An 18,393-nucleotide genomic window follows, 5' to 3' on the forward strand; every position below is an offset into this window, starting at 1 on the left:
CGGCTCACTCCCACCTTGGATGATCCCAAAAAAATCGGTCCGGACCGTTTTTTTTACATGTGATAACTTGTGTGAAACGGGATATTCTGCATAATGAGTACTTTTACTTTTGATACTTCAAGTATATTTTGATGCCTTTACTTTTGTACTTTTACTCAAGCCAATTTTGATTACCGGAGCTTTTACTTGTAACAGAGTGTTTCTACATAGCTGTAGTATTGATACGTTTACTTAAGTAAAAAAAAAAAAAGAGTGCTTTTCCCATCACTGCCCCCAAATGTCCCCGCAAAGCTCCGCTCCTCTCCTTCCCTCCCGCTCTCCCTCTCTCCTCTCCTTCCCTCCCTCTCTCCTCCTCTCTGGTTGCCAAACATGGGGGGCAGGGGACCAAGACGTCAGACATAGAGCTGTCAGTCTAATAGTGATACCAGGAGGGCTCCCTGCTGGGAAGACAGCGAGTCAAAAAAAAAAGCAAATGACTTCATATATCTCTTGTCCCCCCCCTCCCTCCCTCCCTCCCCCCCTCCCTCCCTCCCTGCAGGAAATGCCATCCAGGCGTTCGGCTACAGCAGTGGTGACAACGCGCTGCAGCACAAAGACGAGTCTGTGTCGTCTGAGCCCTCCTTGGTGACGGCGAAGCCCCCGGCCCTCGACAACGCCGGCGGCGGTGGCGGCGGTGGCCCCCCCGCCCCCACGACCACCTCGGAACACCCCAACATCCTCAGTGACAGGAGCCAGGCGGGGGAGGGGGAGCTACAAGGCAAGGTTTGTGAAGTCATCATCATATAACAAGTGGCATGCACAGTGCCGGCTTAATGTTATATAGGGCTTTAAGGTGAGCTTGGAGGCGGTGTTGCCAGATCAGCTTATTATAATTTCCCCACAAGATTTTATTTGAAAATAGCCGATCTACAAGCTCACGACGCGTCGCGATGCGACGCGTCGTGAGCTTGTAGATCTGCTATTTTCAAATGACTGATGCATATGTTAAAGTGCACATGTGGTCCATAGTCGCTTTTTTTGGACTGGTTTTCCTAGACCTGGTTGCTTGTTTCTCTCACATAATATGGCAACACTGCTTGGGGACACAGTGCCGGCTTAATGTTATAGGGCTTTAGGTGCTGCAGCAGGGGGGGGGGGGGTGAGGGGGGGGCACCAAAAGGCGGGGCAAAAGTGAGAGAAGACTCAACTATCGCCACAACAGTTCAGACATGTTGAAGCAAAGGCTGCTGAAGGAGAGCTAAAACGGTGAAACGCGCTGGTGAAGCATACATTTTCCGCACTGGAAATAGTGTCAAGGAGACTTCAATGCATTCCATGAACTTACGGTTCAGGGCTTTGTCACTATTCGCCCATAGACGGCTATGTAGAAGACCTGGCCCGAAGAAGTGAACGCTACTATGCTAGTGTCAGAACTCTCTCTCTCTATGGGTCTGGTCACTGCTGTTGTATCCTACTGACTCACCTTCCCAGTGAGGAGCCCCCACCGGGAGGATGTTTAGTGCCCTCCGTCCTAATCCCTCCCGTTGCAGCATTCATTTACGAAAAAATCGAAAAAGTTTAAATACGGAGAAACGAGGTTTCCGTCCGACAGTGACAAATGTACTTAGTTAATTTCCACCACTGGTGAACACACACCCGCCGTATGCACACACACACTCCCCCGGTACGAGTGAACACACGCGCACGCACGCATGCATGCACGCACACACACACACACACACACACACACACACACACAGCTATACCGCCAGAAACGAACACACAGGCACGCATGAACCTAGCCGCATGATGTAGTATGGGAATTAACAATGTTTATTAGGTCAAACATGACACATACATTATTTCCAATATTGTAAAAATGTGTAGAATAAATAAAAGGTTTCGACATTTCTGCCAACTAAAATGTATTGGTGAGCCGCCAGCCAGCCAGGTGGCTTGTTGTGTATAAACAAACCTGTGTGATTCCAAACGCAGAAAAATAAAAGATAACCAAGGAAAAGTGAGAATGTAATAGTTTGTGGACAGAGTCGCTTGCTTTCACTGCCAACGCTGATGGATTACCTGTATGTTTGATCTGCTGCGAGAAGCTATCATATTTAATGAATGCTCGTTAACATGCATTTGTATTTAGTGATTTTATAGGCTAATATACACACTTAATAGCCCGCGTTGTCTTCATTATAAGGCTCATATATGTTTGTGGTATCCAGACAGATTTTGCATTTATTTATTGTTGGTCCAAAATGGCTCTATTGGCATTGAACGTGTTAAGTCGGTGCTCAGGCTGTCAAAAAAAAGAATGATTTAAATATTTGTTTCGCAGAAACAGGGGGGGGGGGTCACAGATGGGGCTAGCACGAACCATGACCACAGTAATAAAAAAAAAAAAGGTAAATGGTGCATTTTCTATCCAAAGCGCTTTGCATAGATTGTGCATTACATTCACCCATTCACACACACATTCACACACCGATGGAGGAGGAAACCATGCAAGGCACCAACCTGCTCATCTGGAGCAATTAGGGGTTCAGCGTCTTGCTCAAGGACACTTTGACACTAACTCTGGGGGAGCCCGGGATCGAACAGGGAACCTTGCGGTTACAATCCGGACATTCTACCGGTCACTCTACCCCTGAGGCACTGTCGCCCCACAGCAATGCCTCATTCATGTTATTTATTCATGCAACAAGCTCACAGTGTGTCGACCCATGACACCATCGTACAACGAAAGTATAATTTGGGCTTGAGACAATAATGTAAACTGTCAAGCATACATTCATACAGGGGCATAATAAAACGGACAGACTGACTGACTGATAAAACTGTCTCTGTTAACGTATGTTTCTATATCAGTGGTTTTCAAACTTTTTCACGTCAAGGACCCCAAAATGATATGTATTTGGCCGCGGACCCCCATCTCAAAATATGTTGTTCCAGGGACCCCCAGAAGCACAGACTTGAGTTAATGTTTGCTTTAAAAGAATATATACATTCAAAGATTTGCACACATTTAAAAAAAAAAAAAATCAAAAATAGCAGATCTACAAGCTCGTAGCGCGGCACTCGGTGCCGCGCTACGAGCTTGTAGATCTGCTATTTTTGAATAGCCAAAGTGTAAAATATTACTTTTTAGTCTTAATGGGTTAAAAAGAGACAGGCAGACAGACTGAGTGAGTGACAGACAGGCAGACAGACAGGCAGATGGCCATCCTAGTAGTTAGTGTATTCCCAGGTTAAAGTCCTTCCTGACATGTTTACTGTAGACAGAGATGCTGTTTCTTATAATTGACCAAAATGTCGTACAGCAAAAAAAAAAAGAAAAAGAGCAGCATAACAACATCGTAGTGAACAGCTTTACATTTCCCCAGGCCTGGTTATCCAGTAACCCCGGGTTACGGGAGTTTTTGTCCGCAATCAATTAGATTCAATTGAGCTGAAAATCAACACATGGCACACCATGTTAGTCCAGGCAACATTAGCTTCTGGAGGGGAGAGGGGTGGTGTACGTGTGTGTGTGTGTGTGTGTGTGTGTGTGTGTGTGTGTGTGTGTGTGTGTGTGTGTGTGTGTGTGTGTGTGTGTGTGTGTGTGTGTGTGTGTGGCGGGGCGAGAGGTACAGTAGCTCATTTCCTCGCACAATGGTCCGTTTAGGGCTGTATTATGCATGAACTCGCCGAATGCTATGAAAATGAACCGGAGCTCCTTAGATAGATGTGTTCTGCTTAAGAATCAGTTTAAGGCGACGCATTAGGAATTCCAATCAGGACCCACCGCTACCACACAGGAAAAGCAGACACAGAAAAAGCCAATTTTGTTCTATATCTGGGTAGACGACCCACCACAACCCACCCCACCCTGGGGGGGGATATGGTAGACATCTTTGTGAGGTTTTGTAATTTCCCTAGTCAAACTGGAGGGGCAGAGACACGATGGTTATGTCGGGTGACACTGTAGCTCCATCTCCGTATGCAAACAGAGCGCGGGGCCAGTGTTGGAAAAAGTCTGCTCACATTTCTTACTTAAGTAAAGTAAGGGGTCCCGACTGACTGCCGGGACCCCTCGCCACGGAACGCTCATCACACATGGTTATTATCATCGCTGTCAGGAAGAAACCTTGTATCTCCATATTTATTTATTCTTACTTTTTTCACTTTTTTTTTTAAACTCTTAAACTGACTTTTTTCCCTTTTTTGTACTCACAGACTACCAGCATGTTTACAGCTTAAACATAGGAAAAATTATATTTTTTGGTCCGTTTATTTTTTAACATTGAAGTGAATGGAGCAGCAACTTTTTGGAAAATGTTATCTCTTGGTTCTTTGTGTCGAACGGAAAAACGGAAAAACCCCAAAAATAAAGCGATGAGAAAAACAACAACCGAGAAAATGGAGATTTAGTTTTCGCTTTAGAGTGGAGGCGGATGGGAACGAAAATCTCCGGATATGGATAATTCCGTTTCCGGTGGTGCTACAATGAAATGTGTCGTGGCGAACGAGGCCTACAATGAAATGTGAACCTGCGAGTAAAAAAAAAGAAAAAAGACCACTTTGCGTAGATCTACGCGACTGGCACACTGCGCAATTATTTAGGTTCGCATAGATCGACGCGATTGACACTCAATGTGTTAATAAATGAATGAATAGTTCAGCCTGGACAAAGCTATAGCACTATAGGTAGTGTTGCAGCCTGTCAGTCCGAAGGTTGAGAGTAATCTAGTAATCTGCATCTAGTAGTTCTAAAACGTTTTAGTGCCATAGGACCCCCAAAAGATGACATGTATTTGGCTACGCACTCCCCATCTGAATGTTGTGCCAGGGACCCCCAGAAGGACCCCCAGAAGAGTCATAATATGACTTATTGTGAAAATAAGCCAAACTACAAGAACTATATATCTACAAGGTCAAAAGTTGTGAGCTTGCAGATATTTTTTTGCTATTTTACAAAAACTGTGAAACATTTTTGTAAATGCTCCACCTTTAATAATGACATGCAGATTGAAAAGTGGTTAAAGTCTGTCTGTGGAGTTCTGTAAATATTTAACGAATGGAAAAGAAAGTATTAACAAGAGCTTATGACTAAATAATTGGATCCTTCTTTTTTCTTTTTTTTTGTTTCTTATTCCCTTGTAGCAAAGCATCGGTTTTGGGGACTTACAAGGTTTTTCCGCCTGACAGTTAAATTAAGCCATTAAGACCGGGAACACATCTGTGTCATTTATAGATTTATTTGGCTATTCAAAAATAGCAGATCTACAAGCTCATAGCGCGGCACCGAGTGCCGCGCTATGAGCTTGTAGATCTGCTATTTATTTTTGAAAAATCGTGAAAATGTGTGCAAATCTTTGAATATAATGTTTTTTAAAGCGATTTTTTTTTCACCCAAATCGTTGCTTCTGGGGATTCTACAAATGTCTTCTAATCCTAACAGGGTTTTTTTTTAAACTTATGTTGCTATAATATCAGTGGTTCTCAAACTTTTTTCACGTCAAGGACCCCCAAAATGATATGAATTTGGCCGCGGACCCCATCTCAAAATATTTTGTTCCAGGGACCCCCCAGAAGGAAAGATTTGAGTTAAAAATGTATATATAGATTATATTCAAAGATTTGCAGACATTGTCTATAAAATGACACAGATGCGTTCCCGGTCTTAAAGGGTTAACTGAGCCAGTGCAGTGAAAGGCCCTCCAACCTTTTGGCTCTGTGACATTTGAGAGAGATGTAAATTAACAAAGAAAAAACGATGACTTTTGAGGGACTGCCGAGATGACCCGGTCACAGACGGCACACTTTCACTTTTCTGCAGTCCCATCACGACCTCGCATTATTCCTTACGCTGACATCTGTCCATCTCTCCACCCGTCCGCCCGCCCATCCACTCCGCTCGACCAACATCAATCCATCCGTCCGTCCGTCAGCCCTTTAGATCCGTCCGACCATCTGTCTATCCTCAAACCAAAGTCTATCCACATGCAAGCCTGATATATCAATTATCTCTAGACTAGACAGTGATGGAAGAAATACTCCATGTTTTTACTGAAGCGAAAGCAATGTAGATATACATTATATGTCTCATTTCAAGTTTTCAAAATGTCTAAAAAATGCGGATCTGCAAGCTCACACACGCTGTGAGATAATCTATGGATAATCTAACCCTATAAATTAGCTAGTAATTAAAGTGTTCAAATTGTACTGGAGTAGAAGTGCAATATTTGCCTCTTAAGGTGTAGTGGAGTATTTTAACTTGGAAATACTCGAGTACAATTTTGAGTTACTTTTACTTTACTGGAGGACATGCACTTAGTTACTTTACACCTCTGGTCCGTCCTACCATCTGTCTCTCTCCACAAACCAAAGTGTGTCCACAAGCCTGAGATATCAATTATCTCTGGAACAGATTGTGTTCCAGTGCGCGCGTGCGTTCCTGCGCGTGCCCATGTGTGTGTATGTGTGTGTCTGTTTTGTGTGTACATTGTCATGGGGGTGGTCCTCTATGGCAGGGGTTTTCAACCAGTGGTCCGGGGACCGCCAGTGGTCCTTGAGGGGGTTCCAGGGGGTCCCCAGCCAAATTAATAGATAGGAACCAAATTGACCCTTATATGTCTGTAACTCTGAGAGTGTACAAATGGAACCAAATGGACCCTAACGGGTCCATTTGGTTCCATTTTGTACACTCTCAGAGTTAAATGAACACTGATGATGGTGATACAGTGTCGATTGGGACCCCCAATAAACCTACATGGTTGAGTCCCTGGCATATTTTTTCAAATAGGGGTCCGTGGGCTAATATGTGTCAATTTGGGGGTCCTTGACGCGAAAAAGGTTGAAAACCACTGCTCTATGGCCTTTGTCAGATGTACATTTTGTGGCCAGTCAGTCAGTCAGTCACATCCATCGCTCGTCTCATCCAACATGGACTCATCATCATCATCATCCGCACGACAATTTATACACGATCACGGAAGTTTGACAAGTTTTAATTGCCAAGCATAGTTGCCTGTGAAGGAAAGGGGAGGGAGGGGGGGGTGGGCGCCCAAAATGTCCCCACCGGCTCTCCCTCTCTAATTATAAACTTCCTGCTTGAGTAATCACATGTCTTATTGTTTCCTAATTACCATTTTTACAATAAATTAAGCACAGCGAGGCAGCGAGACAAGGAGGAACGGAGAGCCCGGTGCATCAATACTGACGTGGTGCTGCCACACCGACCCAACCTTTACCCACAAGAAATACGTCTTCGCTGTCGGACACGGAAACCTTGTATGTCCAAAAACTGTTCCTTTTTATTTGACTTTCTTTATTATTTATTTTTCGTTTTTTGTTTTTGAGTAGCCAATAAATATCTTACCACACTTGTCTCCCCAATTCATGCAGATTAATTCCTCCGCACACAGTAGCAATACCACAATATAAAAATACTCTGGTACAGGTAAAAGGCCTGTGTTCAAAATGTTACTTGAGTAAAAGTACAAAAGTGTTGGCATCAAAATATACTTAAAGTACCAAAAGTAAACGTACTAAAATGTTTGAAAATAGCAGATCTACACGATTAAGAGCTTGTAGATCTGTGGTGCGGTGCTACGACCCGTTTCGGTAGCCCCCCGGGACCGTTTTATCACGGGGTGGGGGGGTGGTGGTGCGGCGCGGAAAATGTACGCTTCACCACCGCGTTTCACCGTTTTAGCGCTCCTGCAGCAGCTCCGCTGCTTCTAAATTTTGGCGCTTTTCGCCGATAGTTCTGTCTTCTTTCACTTTCTCCCCGCCGTTTGATACCCCCCCCCAAAGGTTGGTGCCCTGTGCTTCAGCACCTAAAGCCCTTCTGTTAATCCTGCACTGCAGGGACGTGCACAGATAGACTCTAGGTGGTGCTAGAGCACCTGCCCTTTGCCCTCTTGACCAGAAGTGCCCTTTTGAATTTTTTTTTTTTTTTTTTTTTCCCAGTTTACAGCAGGGGTCTTCAACAGGGAGTCCGGGACCCCTAGGGGGTCCTCAGAGTTACTACAGGGGGTCCACCAAATCTTTATGTGATATGATTTTTCTTTTTACCATAACCACTCGAAACCTAGCATCCCTTTTCTGAGGAGAACTTCAGCCAAAAATAGCAGATCTACAAGCTCACAACGAGCTTGTAGATCTGCTATTTTTGGCAAAGAGGTATAAGTGTAGAGGGAAAAAAGAGCAGACCAAGTAAACAAAAAAAAAGTATAATTTACTTGAGCACCTGCCCCTCAAAATGTCTGTGCACGCCACTGCTCTTGAATGATGAAGCAGGGTGTTCATTTAAAGGAAAACCACAAAAAGTTGACTAACGCTGGAAATACGAGGTTTCTGCCCGACAGCAACAATATTCTAGCATCCATTTTTCTCTCTCCCTCTCCCTCTCTCTCTCTCTAAACATGCACACCGTTATTGTTATCTGAGATGGCTGTTCATTAATTCTTCCCTTCACAACATTTTTAAGGTTTTAATTTGCTGTCTGTTCACCACAATGAGAGCCCCCCCACCCCCCCCCCTGCGTTATGGGAGAAGACAGTACAATACAAGTATATGGAACCATGAGGAGGAGGAGGGGGCCCTACAGGGCAGGGTGACCAGTTAATGGTGGCTGAAAAAAGCTCCAAGGAATTTACCCCTGAATGGTAATGTCTTAATGGGTGAGGGGAGGAGGAGGCATTCATTCTGCCACGGGAAATTAGCATTCATAAACATTGCATGCTACATGGATCGCCTGTGTGTGTGTGTGTCTGTGTGTGTGTGTGTGTGTGTGTGTGTGTGTGTGTGTGTGTGTGTGTGTGTGTGTGTGGGTGTGTGTGGGTGTGTGGGGGTGGGTGGGTGTGTGGGTGTGGGTGTGGGTGTGTGTGTGTGTGTGTGTGTGTGTGTGTGTGTGTGTGTGTGTGTGTGTGTGTGTGTGTGTGTGTGTGTGGGTGGGTGGGTGGGTGGGTGGGTGTGTGTGTGTGTGTGTGTGTGTGTGCGAGAGTCATTAAAAATGACATTAACGATAACATCCGACCGCGGCGACGGCTGCGGCGGTGCAGTAGGCTAGCTGAGGCAATCAGTGTTGCCATGTCTGCTCATTATTAAGCGACGTTGGGCTTGTTTTTCTGTGAGGTCGCTTGTAAATATTGGTAGTTACGGGTTGAGGTTTTTTTGGGATTGTTTCTAAAGTGTAGGCTAGTTGTAGTTTGGACTTGCTTCCTAAATGTTTTTTTGAGCGGTGTAGCCGCTCCTATAAGTGGGTTCGGGACTCATCCGTGGTGAAAGTTTTTTTTTCCGTTGTGAAAATGTGTCTTTCGCTGTACTGTGATTGGCTGATTGGTATTCAGACCCTTTGCTCAGTACTGTGATTGGCTAGCGAGACGCATGATGAAATTAATAACCTATAAATATCACCACTCACTTCAAAAAAATGTATTTTTTTTTTAAGTGAGCTTCCATCACTGTGATGACCACTGTTGTTTTTAACCCATTAAGACCTGGAACTGTGTCATTTTTAGATTTGAGCTAAAAGGTGTTATTTTACACTGGCTATTCAAAAATAGCAGATATACAAGCTCGCGAGTGCCGCGCTACGAGCTTGTAGATCTGCTATTTTTGAAAAATTGTGAAAATGTGTGCAAATCTTTGAATATATATATATTTTTAAAGCAAACATTTTTAACTCAAATCTTTGCTTCTGGGGGGTCCCTGGAACAAAATATTTTGACTGGGGTCTGCGGCCAAATACATATAATTTGACATGAAAAAGATTGAGCACCACTGATATAGAAACATAGGTTTTTCAGAAAACTGTTGGGATTTAGGAGACATGTAGAGTCGGCTTCAGGTCTCAATGGGTTAAATAGCACCGCTCACTTCACACTGGGTGTGATTTTTTTTTTTTTCATGTCAAGGTAGGAAGTCCATCTGCTGAGGTGTAAAGTAAAACCACCTCAAAATTGTACTTGAGTTCAGTACTTGAGTAAATGTACTAGTTACTTTCCACCACTGGCCGCTTGTTTCTCTCGCAAAATCTGGCAACGCTGCTCTCAATACAAAAAGTAGAGCTTTGAGCTATAAGGCTCTACGGTGTCAAACTCCTGCCTCCTCGGCTCTGTGTAACTGGGTCTCCTGGCTAAAAAAAAAAAGGTGAAAAATATCATCAGTCTTTGCAGACGGCAGGCAGAAGGGTGCGCGGCGCATTTACAATATATCCGTTAAAGCAGGACAATATTTCACGGTGAAAACTAATCAAACTCAACAGCCAGTAGATAAAAAAAAAGAAAGAGAGAGAGAGAGAGAGAGAGAGAGAAAGAATGGGGTGTTTGGGCCTCACAGGAAGAGTGATATATTTCCAACCTGTTCCAGAATGTACTATTAAGGAGGGAGAGAGAGAGAGAGAGAGAGAGAGAGAGAGAGAGAGAGAGAGAGAGAGAGAGAGAGAGAGAGAGAGAGACAGAGAGACAGAGAGAGAGAGCGAGAGAGAGGGAGAGGGAGGGGAGAGAGAGAGGTAAAAAAAAGAGAAGCAGAGGGAAAGTGAGAGAGAAGTCCTGGGTGGCTGGACTGAGTATACAACACGGCCCCCATCGTCATTTCCCCATTTTTATTTGATCAGAAAATGAAGTGGAATTCTATTAAAAGACAAACCAACACACAGCCTGATGTATTTCTGCTCCGTTCCAGACACTGAGCAGAGCGTTATGGAGACAGCAGAGTTCACTGCAGTCTCCTCTCCTCCTTCTTCTCCTTCTAGTGAGGAGACGCAGTCTGAACAGAACAGGCCCCGAGCCACTGTTATAGCAACTTCTAATCCAGATTAAAAGCCCCTGTTCTCTCCCCTTCTCTCCTTCCCCTCTCCTCTCCCCTCTTCTCCCTTCCTCCCCTCCCTCCCCTCCCTCTTCATATTTTTCACTCTTTCAATGGCATGGAAAGCAGTGGTGGAAAGTAACAAAGTATATTTACTCAAGTACTGTACTTAAGTGCAATTAATAAGAAAGTAAAAATCACATTGCGACACGCTGTGAGCTTGTAGATCTGCTATTTTCAAAATATATTGTTATACATTTAGAAAACTTGTGAAATGGGACATTCTGCATGACGAGGACTTTTACTTTTGGCACTTTAAGTACATATTTTATAAGTATAATTTTGATGTCAATACTTTTTCTCATGTACAATTGTTGAATGCTGGACTTTCATTTGTAAGGGCTTGTTGTAACATGTGAGTATTTCTATGGTGGTATTGATACTAGACAAATAGGATTTCTTTTCTCCACCCACTGTCCTTTTCACCCTCTCAATAAGCATGGGAAAGAAACAAGAGCATATTTCATCCACATGTCATCATCATCTGTGGAGTTTAGCGTAAAAGCGTCTTATCGTATAAAAGATTCGGGTTAAATTCCTACAGGCGTAGAGATGGAGTGTGATGGAGATGTGAATGTGGGGAATAACCCATCAAGACCGGAAACGCATCTGTGTAACAACTTTAACCATTATTTTATACTTTTGGCTATTCAAAAATAGCAGATACACAAGCTCATAGCGCGGCTTGTAGAAAAATCGTGAACATGTTTGCAAATCTTTGAATATAAATATTTTTTTAAACTACATTTTAACTCAAATTTTTAATTCTGGGGGGTCCCTGGAACAACACTTTTTCATGTCAAGGACCCCCAAAATTATGTATTTGGCCCACCCCCCCCAGGAGCAAAGATTTGAGTTGAAAATTGTCCCTCTGAAAAAAATATATATATTCAAAGATTTGAACATTATTTTAACTTTTTTTCAAAAAGTAGCAGATCTACAAGCTACAAGCTTGTAGATCTGCTACTTTTGAATAGCTAAAGTATAAAAATAATGGTTAAAGTGGTTACACACAGATGCGTTCCCGGTCTTAACGGATTAAAGCCGACACACACGGAAATCATCCTTTCGTGAAGAAGCCGTGCTGCAGGAGTGCATTACGCCCCGACATTAATAATCAAAACAATGGCGGCTGCAGCGGCTTGTTGGCACGGAACATCCTGAGGTGTTTATCTCAAATATAAAGAAACAGATGGGAACGTTCTGCTCCTCCATTTAATAACGCTTGATTTTCCCGTTTTATTTTTCATTTTTTTATGTTGTGCAATGCTGCGACCGACCGTCACCATGCCTCATTTCATGAAACATACCTGCTTGGAAAACACCCATAGCCGTTACATGTTGGTTTGGTTGATGCCAACCTCCTTGACATCAGGGGCGTCAATAGGCTCTATGCACAGCAGCCATATTGGAAAGAAATTGGGCCTCTTCTTACTTCCTTCACAGGTGTTACCAATGATACTAATGAAGGGCTCTGTTCCATTCTGGTCAGGGTGCTGATATTGTGCATGTTGGCTCACTAGAAACACTCCATTTTGGTTCCCAAATGGCCCCTTATGGTGGGTGTGTAACTCTGAGAGTGTACAAATGGAACCAAATGGACCCATAAAATGGACCATTTGGTTCCATTTGTACACTCTCAGAGTTATGGGGGTCCTTGAAAATAAGACAACCACTATGCCACACTAAATGGAACAGAGCCTTAATTACTATCATTGGTAACACCCGTGAAGGAAGTAAGGAAGGGGCCCAATTCATTCCCAATATGGCTGCTGTGTGCATAGAGCCTATTGGGTATGGCAAGGTATGGAAGGTGCCATTTTTTGGCTCCAGAAAAAAAGGGTAAAAAAAGAAAAAGAAAATCATGAATAGTAGCCTAATGCAGGTGTAAGACCATTGTGTTTGTATTGTGTTATAGGTACTGTATAATGCAAAGTTTTCTATGCATTTCGGGGGTTTTGGGGGGGTTTGACCCCGTCCGCACGGCAAAGCACCCAGGATAGGTGTCCCTTATTCTAATCTCTGGGAGTTGGCAACCCTAACCTTGCCATACCTTAGCTTTTGCTGTAACTGACGCCACGGCTTGACATCCCCGTGACAAAGAAACAAAACTCACATCAAAGATGCCTCATAGCCTGGGGGACCATGTAGTAGAGTTATAGACAGTGTTTCCAAAATAGGCTTTTTTTGCTAATGATGAATAGTGCAGAACAATTGCTTCAGCCACTGAGGAGAACCAAGAGAACCAAGAGAACCAAGAGAACCAAGAGAACCAAGAGAACCAGGCACTTCAGACAGACTGACGTTCCGTAGGATTACAACACATACATTAACCACTTCAGCCCTATACATTTTGGCCTTTTGAAAATAGCCGATTGTGAGCTTGTAGAGCTGCTATTTTAAAAATATATTTATATACATTTGAAAACTTGAAATGGGACATTCTGCATATACTGAGTACTTTTACTTTTGGTACTTTAAATATATTTCGACACCACAATGCCAACACTTTTGTACTTTTACTCAAGCACATTTTTAATTCCGGACTTTTACTTCTATTGATACTTTTACTTAAGTAAAACATGTGAGTACTTTTTCCACCACTGGTACAGCGGGGTGTGTGTTCACACATACGGGCAGTGTTGCCAGATTCTGTGAGAGAAACAAGCAACCAGGTCTAGGAAAACCAGCCCAAAAGAAACGACAATGGGTCACATGAGCACTTTAACATATACATCAGCTATTTGAAAATAGCAGATCTACAAGCTCACAACGCGTCGCATCGCGACGCGTTGTGAGCTTGTAGATCTGCTATTTTCAAATAAAATCTTGCGGGTAAATTATAATAAGCAGATCTGGCAACCCTGCATACGGGGTGCGCGCGTGTGCGTGCGTTTGTGTGTGTGTGTGTGTGTGTGTGTGTGTGTGTGTGTGTGTGTGTGTGTGTGTGTGTGTGTGTGTGTGTGTGTGTGTGTGTGTGTGTGTGTGTGTGTGTGTGTGTGTGTGTGTGTGTGTGTGTGTGTGTGTGTGTGTGTGCATGGAGGTTGTCTGCACACAGACAGAGATCTGGACTCATGTCAACAGGCTGTGGTCACACATGAATGGCTCTGCTAATTAATTGTCTTTTAGTGGCGGCTGTGTTTGCCGCATTGTCAAGCAAGACGCTGCTTCTGTTTTTTTGGCAACTGTCATTTAACCATTTCTTCATGCGGTCATGTATCATTCTGCAGCACGCCTCTCCTCTCCTCCTCTCCTACTTATCATACCCCCACCCCCCCCCCTCTCTCACTACAGCTCCCCCCCCCCCCTCTCTCTCTCTTTCACTACAGCTCTCCCCCCTCTCTCTCTACGTCTCTCCCCCCTCCTCTCTAGCGCTCTCTCTTCCTCTCTCTACATCTCCCTCGCTGTGTCTCTCCCTCTGTCCAGTGTTGCCAGATGGGAAATGTTAAATTATCGTAGTAGAAAGAAAACTATGGTACACAGCCAAAAAAAGAGAAATCACACGTGTAAATATGTAAATATGTAAATATGTAAAAAAAGAAATCGTATTTAGTGTAAGAAAAAACCTTGTTTGAGACTCCTATGTGACAAAAACGTCTATATGCTGCGTGGAAGCAGGCAACTACCTGGACCTTACACAAATAAAAGAAATGAAACTGAACTGGAGAGACGTGACCGGTGTTTTTAATGCCTCTAAGTACAGATCTAGGGTCAGATTTACTGATTTCCTGACTTATTTTGTAAAGCCAAATCAGATCCCGAATCAGCAGCCTTTTTTGTGATATAGTGACATTATCGTACATTTGAACATTTTTGGAATTATTAATCGTACAGAGGGTAATTACAATTATCTAATTAACAATTATCGTACATCCGCGTACATTCGCGTCGCAAAGCGACGCGTTGTGAGCTTGCAGATCTGCTATTTTCAAAGGACTTTTATACATTTGAAAACGTGTGAAATGGGACATTTTGCGCAACGAGTACTATACTTTTGATGCCAACACTTTTGTACTTTTACTTGTACTTTTTTGTTGATTACCGGACTTTTACTTGTAACAGAGTATTTCTACATTGCAGTATTGATACTTTTACTTAAAGAGGTGTTGCCATGGTTTTGCACTTTTTCTGTCTTTCATGTGTCTATGAGGTTGATAGAACTTCATTAAGCCCCCTGGTGGTGTTTTTATGGTGTTTTATGTCTTCTCTGACTATTTTGAGTTTCTACCTGGAGGCTGAAACCTTGAGGGTCAAACGTGCCAATAGAAAAACAGCACTTTAGTGACATAGTAAAAACACACCCTCCCCCTCATCATCATAACACAACAGGTGTGGGCATGAGGAGGAGGAGGGACTAGGACAGGTGGGTGGTGCTAAGGTGGTGGAGGAGGTGCTAAGGTGAGAACAAGGTATACTTAATGAACTGGAGGCGTGTCCACATAAAAACATAATTGTAACACTTTCTGTACACTTTTTAGAAAAAAATCTTCCTACTAGTATAACCATAATACCTGATGATTATGTTTTAGGGGGGGGGGGGGAAATCACTGAAAATCACGGCACCCTGTCTTTAAGTAAAACATTTTAGTACTTTTTTCCACCACTGGTTGTTGGGTGAGGGGAGATGAGGTGCTGCTAGATATATTGTGTTGCATTGTCGGATGGAGGAGAAGAGTAAAAAAAAGTAATGTCTCATGTTCAGCAGTGATGTGCCGCTGTATTGCTGCATCCGGCCCTGGAAATGGTGCCTGGTGTAAATTGAGGGAGAATACAGTCACTCAGAGGCAAATGGTTTCTGCCGCCGTGTTACAAGAATCGCAAGGAAATTGAAAAAGCCATTCAAAACGCTAACAATTTTATGGAAAAGGCACATCATAATAAGGCCATTGTGGGGTGTGTGTGTGTGTGTGTGTGTGTGTGTGTGTGTGTGTGTGTGTGTGTGTGTGTGTGTGTGTGTGTGTGTGTGTGTGTGTGTGTGTGTGTGTGTGTGGCTGTATAACATTGCATCTCTCTCTGGGGGCACACTGAACGGTAATATCCGGAGCGATTGGTTCCCAGCCACTCTCTGGGCTTAATCCATTCAAACCGGGAACGCATCTGTGTCATTTCTTTGGCCATTCAAAAATAGCAGATCTACAGTATAAGCTCATAGCGATACGAGCTTGCCGCGCTACGAGCTTGTAGATCTGCTATTTTTGAAAAAAATGTAATTGAGATTTTTTTTTGCAAATCTCTCTTTATATACATATGTATATATATATATATATATATATATATATATATATATATATATATATATATATATATATATATATATTTAAACTCAAATCTTTGATTCTGGGGGTCCCTGGAACAACATATTTTGAGATGAGGGTCCACGCCCAAATACATATCATTTTGGGTGGTCCTTGACACAAAAAGTTTGAGAACCACTGATATTATAGCAACATAAGTAAAAAAAAAAAAAAAAAAAAAAAGCTGTTAGGATTTAGAAGACATTTGTAGAATCCCCCAGAAGCAAAGATTTGAGTTACAAATGTTCGCTTTAATAAATAAATAAATAAATAGATATATTCAAAGATGTGCACACATTTTCACGATTTTTCAAAAATAGCAGATCTACAAGCTTGTAGCACGGCACTCGGTGTATGAGCTTGTATATCTGCTAATTTTGAATAGCCAAAGAAATCTTAAAATACACAAATGCGTTCCCGGTCTTAATGGGTTAATGTGAACAGGCACAGTAACAAGTACATGAATCTGTCTCGAGGTCTGTCGTACGCACAAATGTCTGTCGTTGTTTATGGCAGTAAAATATTGTGGGTTTTTTTTTAACCACTATTGTACACTGACAGCCCAAACAGACAAGCTCTAGTTCCCACACATTTGTATAAAGTGTAGACTATTTGCTGAGCCCTTTTTTTTTTCTTGTTCTATGTTCTTATGAAATATTAAGAGAAAACCACAGCTGCTAGCCTACTACTGCTGGCTGGCTCCAGTGGAGTGTGTCTGGTGTTTATTTTTTTCTGGTAAATAAAGCCGGTAATGACGGATTTTAAAACGGGGGAAAAAAGGACTTGTTGGCACTCCCTAAATAAGTGTGGGGGGAGGTAAACAAATAAGAAAACTGGGAAGAGCTCATCAGCACAAGACGCTCCTATTTTGCTTTGCCAATGCTGCTCAAGCGGTGAGCGGTAGAGTTGTCACGCCATAACTTCACCTAACGATATGTTTTCTTCTTTGTTAGTTTGTGTTTAACTCATTGAGACATGAAGCCGATTCTACATGTCTCCTAAATCTCAACAGTATTCTGAAAAACGTATGTTTCTATATTCTATATCAGTGGTGCTCAAATCTTTTTCATGTCAAGGTCAATGATATGTATTTGGCCGCGGACCCCCATCAAAATATGTTGTTCCAGGGACCCCCCAGAAGCAAAGATTTGATTTAAAAATGTTCGCTTTAAAGGTATTTATATTCAAAGATTTGCACACATTTTCACGATTTTTCAAAAATAGCAGATCTACAAGCTCGTAGCGCGGCACTCGGTGCCGCGCTACGAGCTTGTAGATCTGCTATTTTTGAATAGCCCAAAGTGTAAAATAATGCTTGTTAGCTCAAATCTAAAAATGACACAGTTCCAGGTCTTAAACACATAGGAGGTTCTGTCACTGGTGGATATCATTTCTCTATGCTATCTCTTTCCGCGAGCTTGTAGATCTGCTATTTTCACAACTTTTGTGTGACACTCTTGAATGGTGAAGTAGGGCGTTAAATTTACAGGGGGAAAAAGTAAAAACTTAAAAAGTTGAAATATGGAGATACAGGGTTTATCTTGCCCGACAGTGAGGATAATCTTCCTCCTCTCTGGGTGTTCGCCTACGGATCGTCTGGGGGAATCTGGGGCTATAGAATATAGTATAATACAGCCATGTGCCCCCACACTGCTTTAGAAAACCAATCCGGATACAGTCCCAATGTTCAAGGACTGCCCTAAAGCGGTGGTTCTCAAAGTGCTGTCCAAAAGTGGCGTCAAAGTGGCGTCAAAGCGTCCCAATCATTTTAACCACTTTAACCATGTTTTATACTTTGGCTATTCAAAGTTTTTGGGGGTCCTTGACACGACAAAAACTTTGAAAAGCTCTGCCCTAAAGTTTGCAATGCAATTTGTGTTCAAATCTCGTCTCCACACAGTTCTAGCACCAGACAGCATATTGAATTTAGATGTCACCACAGACGCATCGGTAGGCGGAGATGTCCGTTGGTCTGGCGAAGCGAGACTATATACTCTCCTCCTCCTCTGATGTTGAACAGTGAAGGGTGACAACACGGCCGTCTGAGTCATACACAGTGGTGTAAAGTAACTAAGTACATTTACTTAAGCACAATGTTGAGGTTTTTGTACTTTACTTGAGTATTTCCAATTTCCAATACTTTTACTTCTACTCCACTACATCTCAGAGGCAAATATTGTACTTTTACTCCAATACAATTATTTTCAAACTTTAGTTACTTTTCTGATGTAAATCATTATATTATAAAACATACATTAAC

At 42.7% G+C, this 18,393-nt stretch overlaps 1 protein-coding gene across 1 annotated transcript in view; it reads left to right on the top strand.

Annotated features, from left to right (window-relative positions):
• The window catches only part of LOC311044275 (GDNF family receptor alpha-2-like), a 284,954-nt gene that overhangs the window by 264,474 nt on the left and 2,087 nt on the right, over positions 1–18,393 (top strand). Inside the window, exon 7 of the mRNA XM_084055730.1 lies at positions 539–762. Coding sequence (XP_083911856.1) covers positions 539–762 — 224 coding nt within the window. The remainder of the gene's footprint in view (positions 1–538; positions 763–18,393) is intronic.

The sequence above is a fragment of the Gymnoscopelus microlampas genome (genome assembly GCF_963454915.1).
Source record: "Gymnoscopelus microlampas genome assembly, chromosome: 4".
Taxonomy (NCBI): Eukaryota; Metazoa; Chordata; class Actinopteri; order Myctophiformes; family Myctophidae; genus Gymnoscopelus; species Gymnoscopelus microlampas.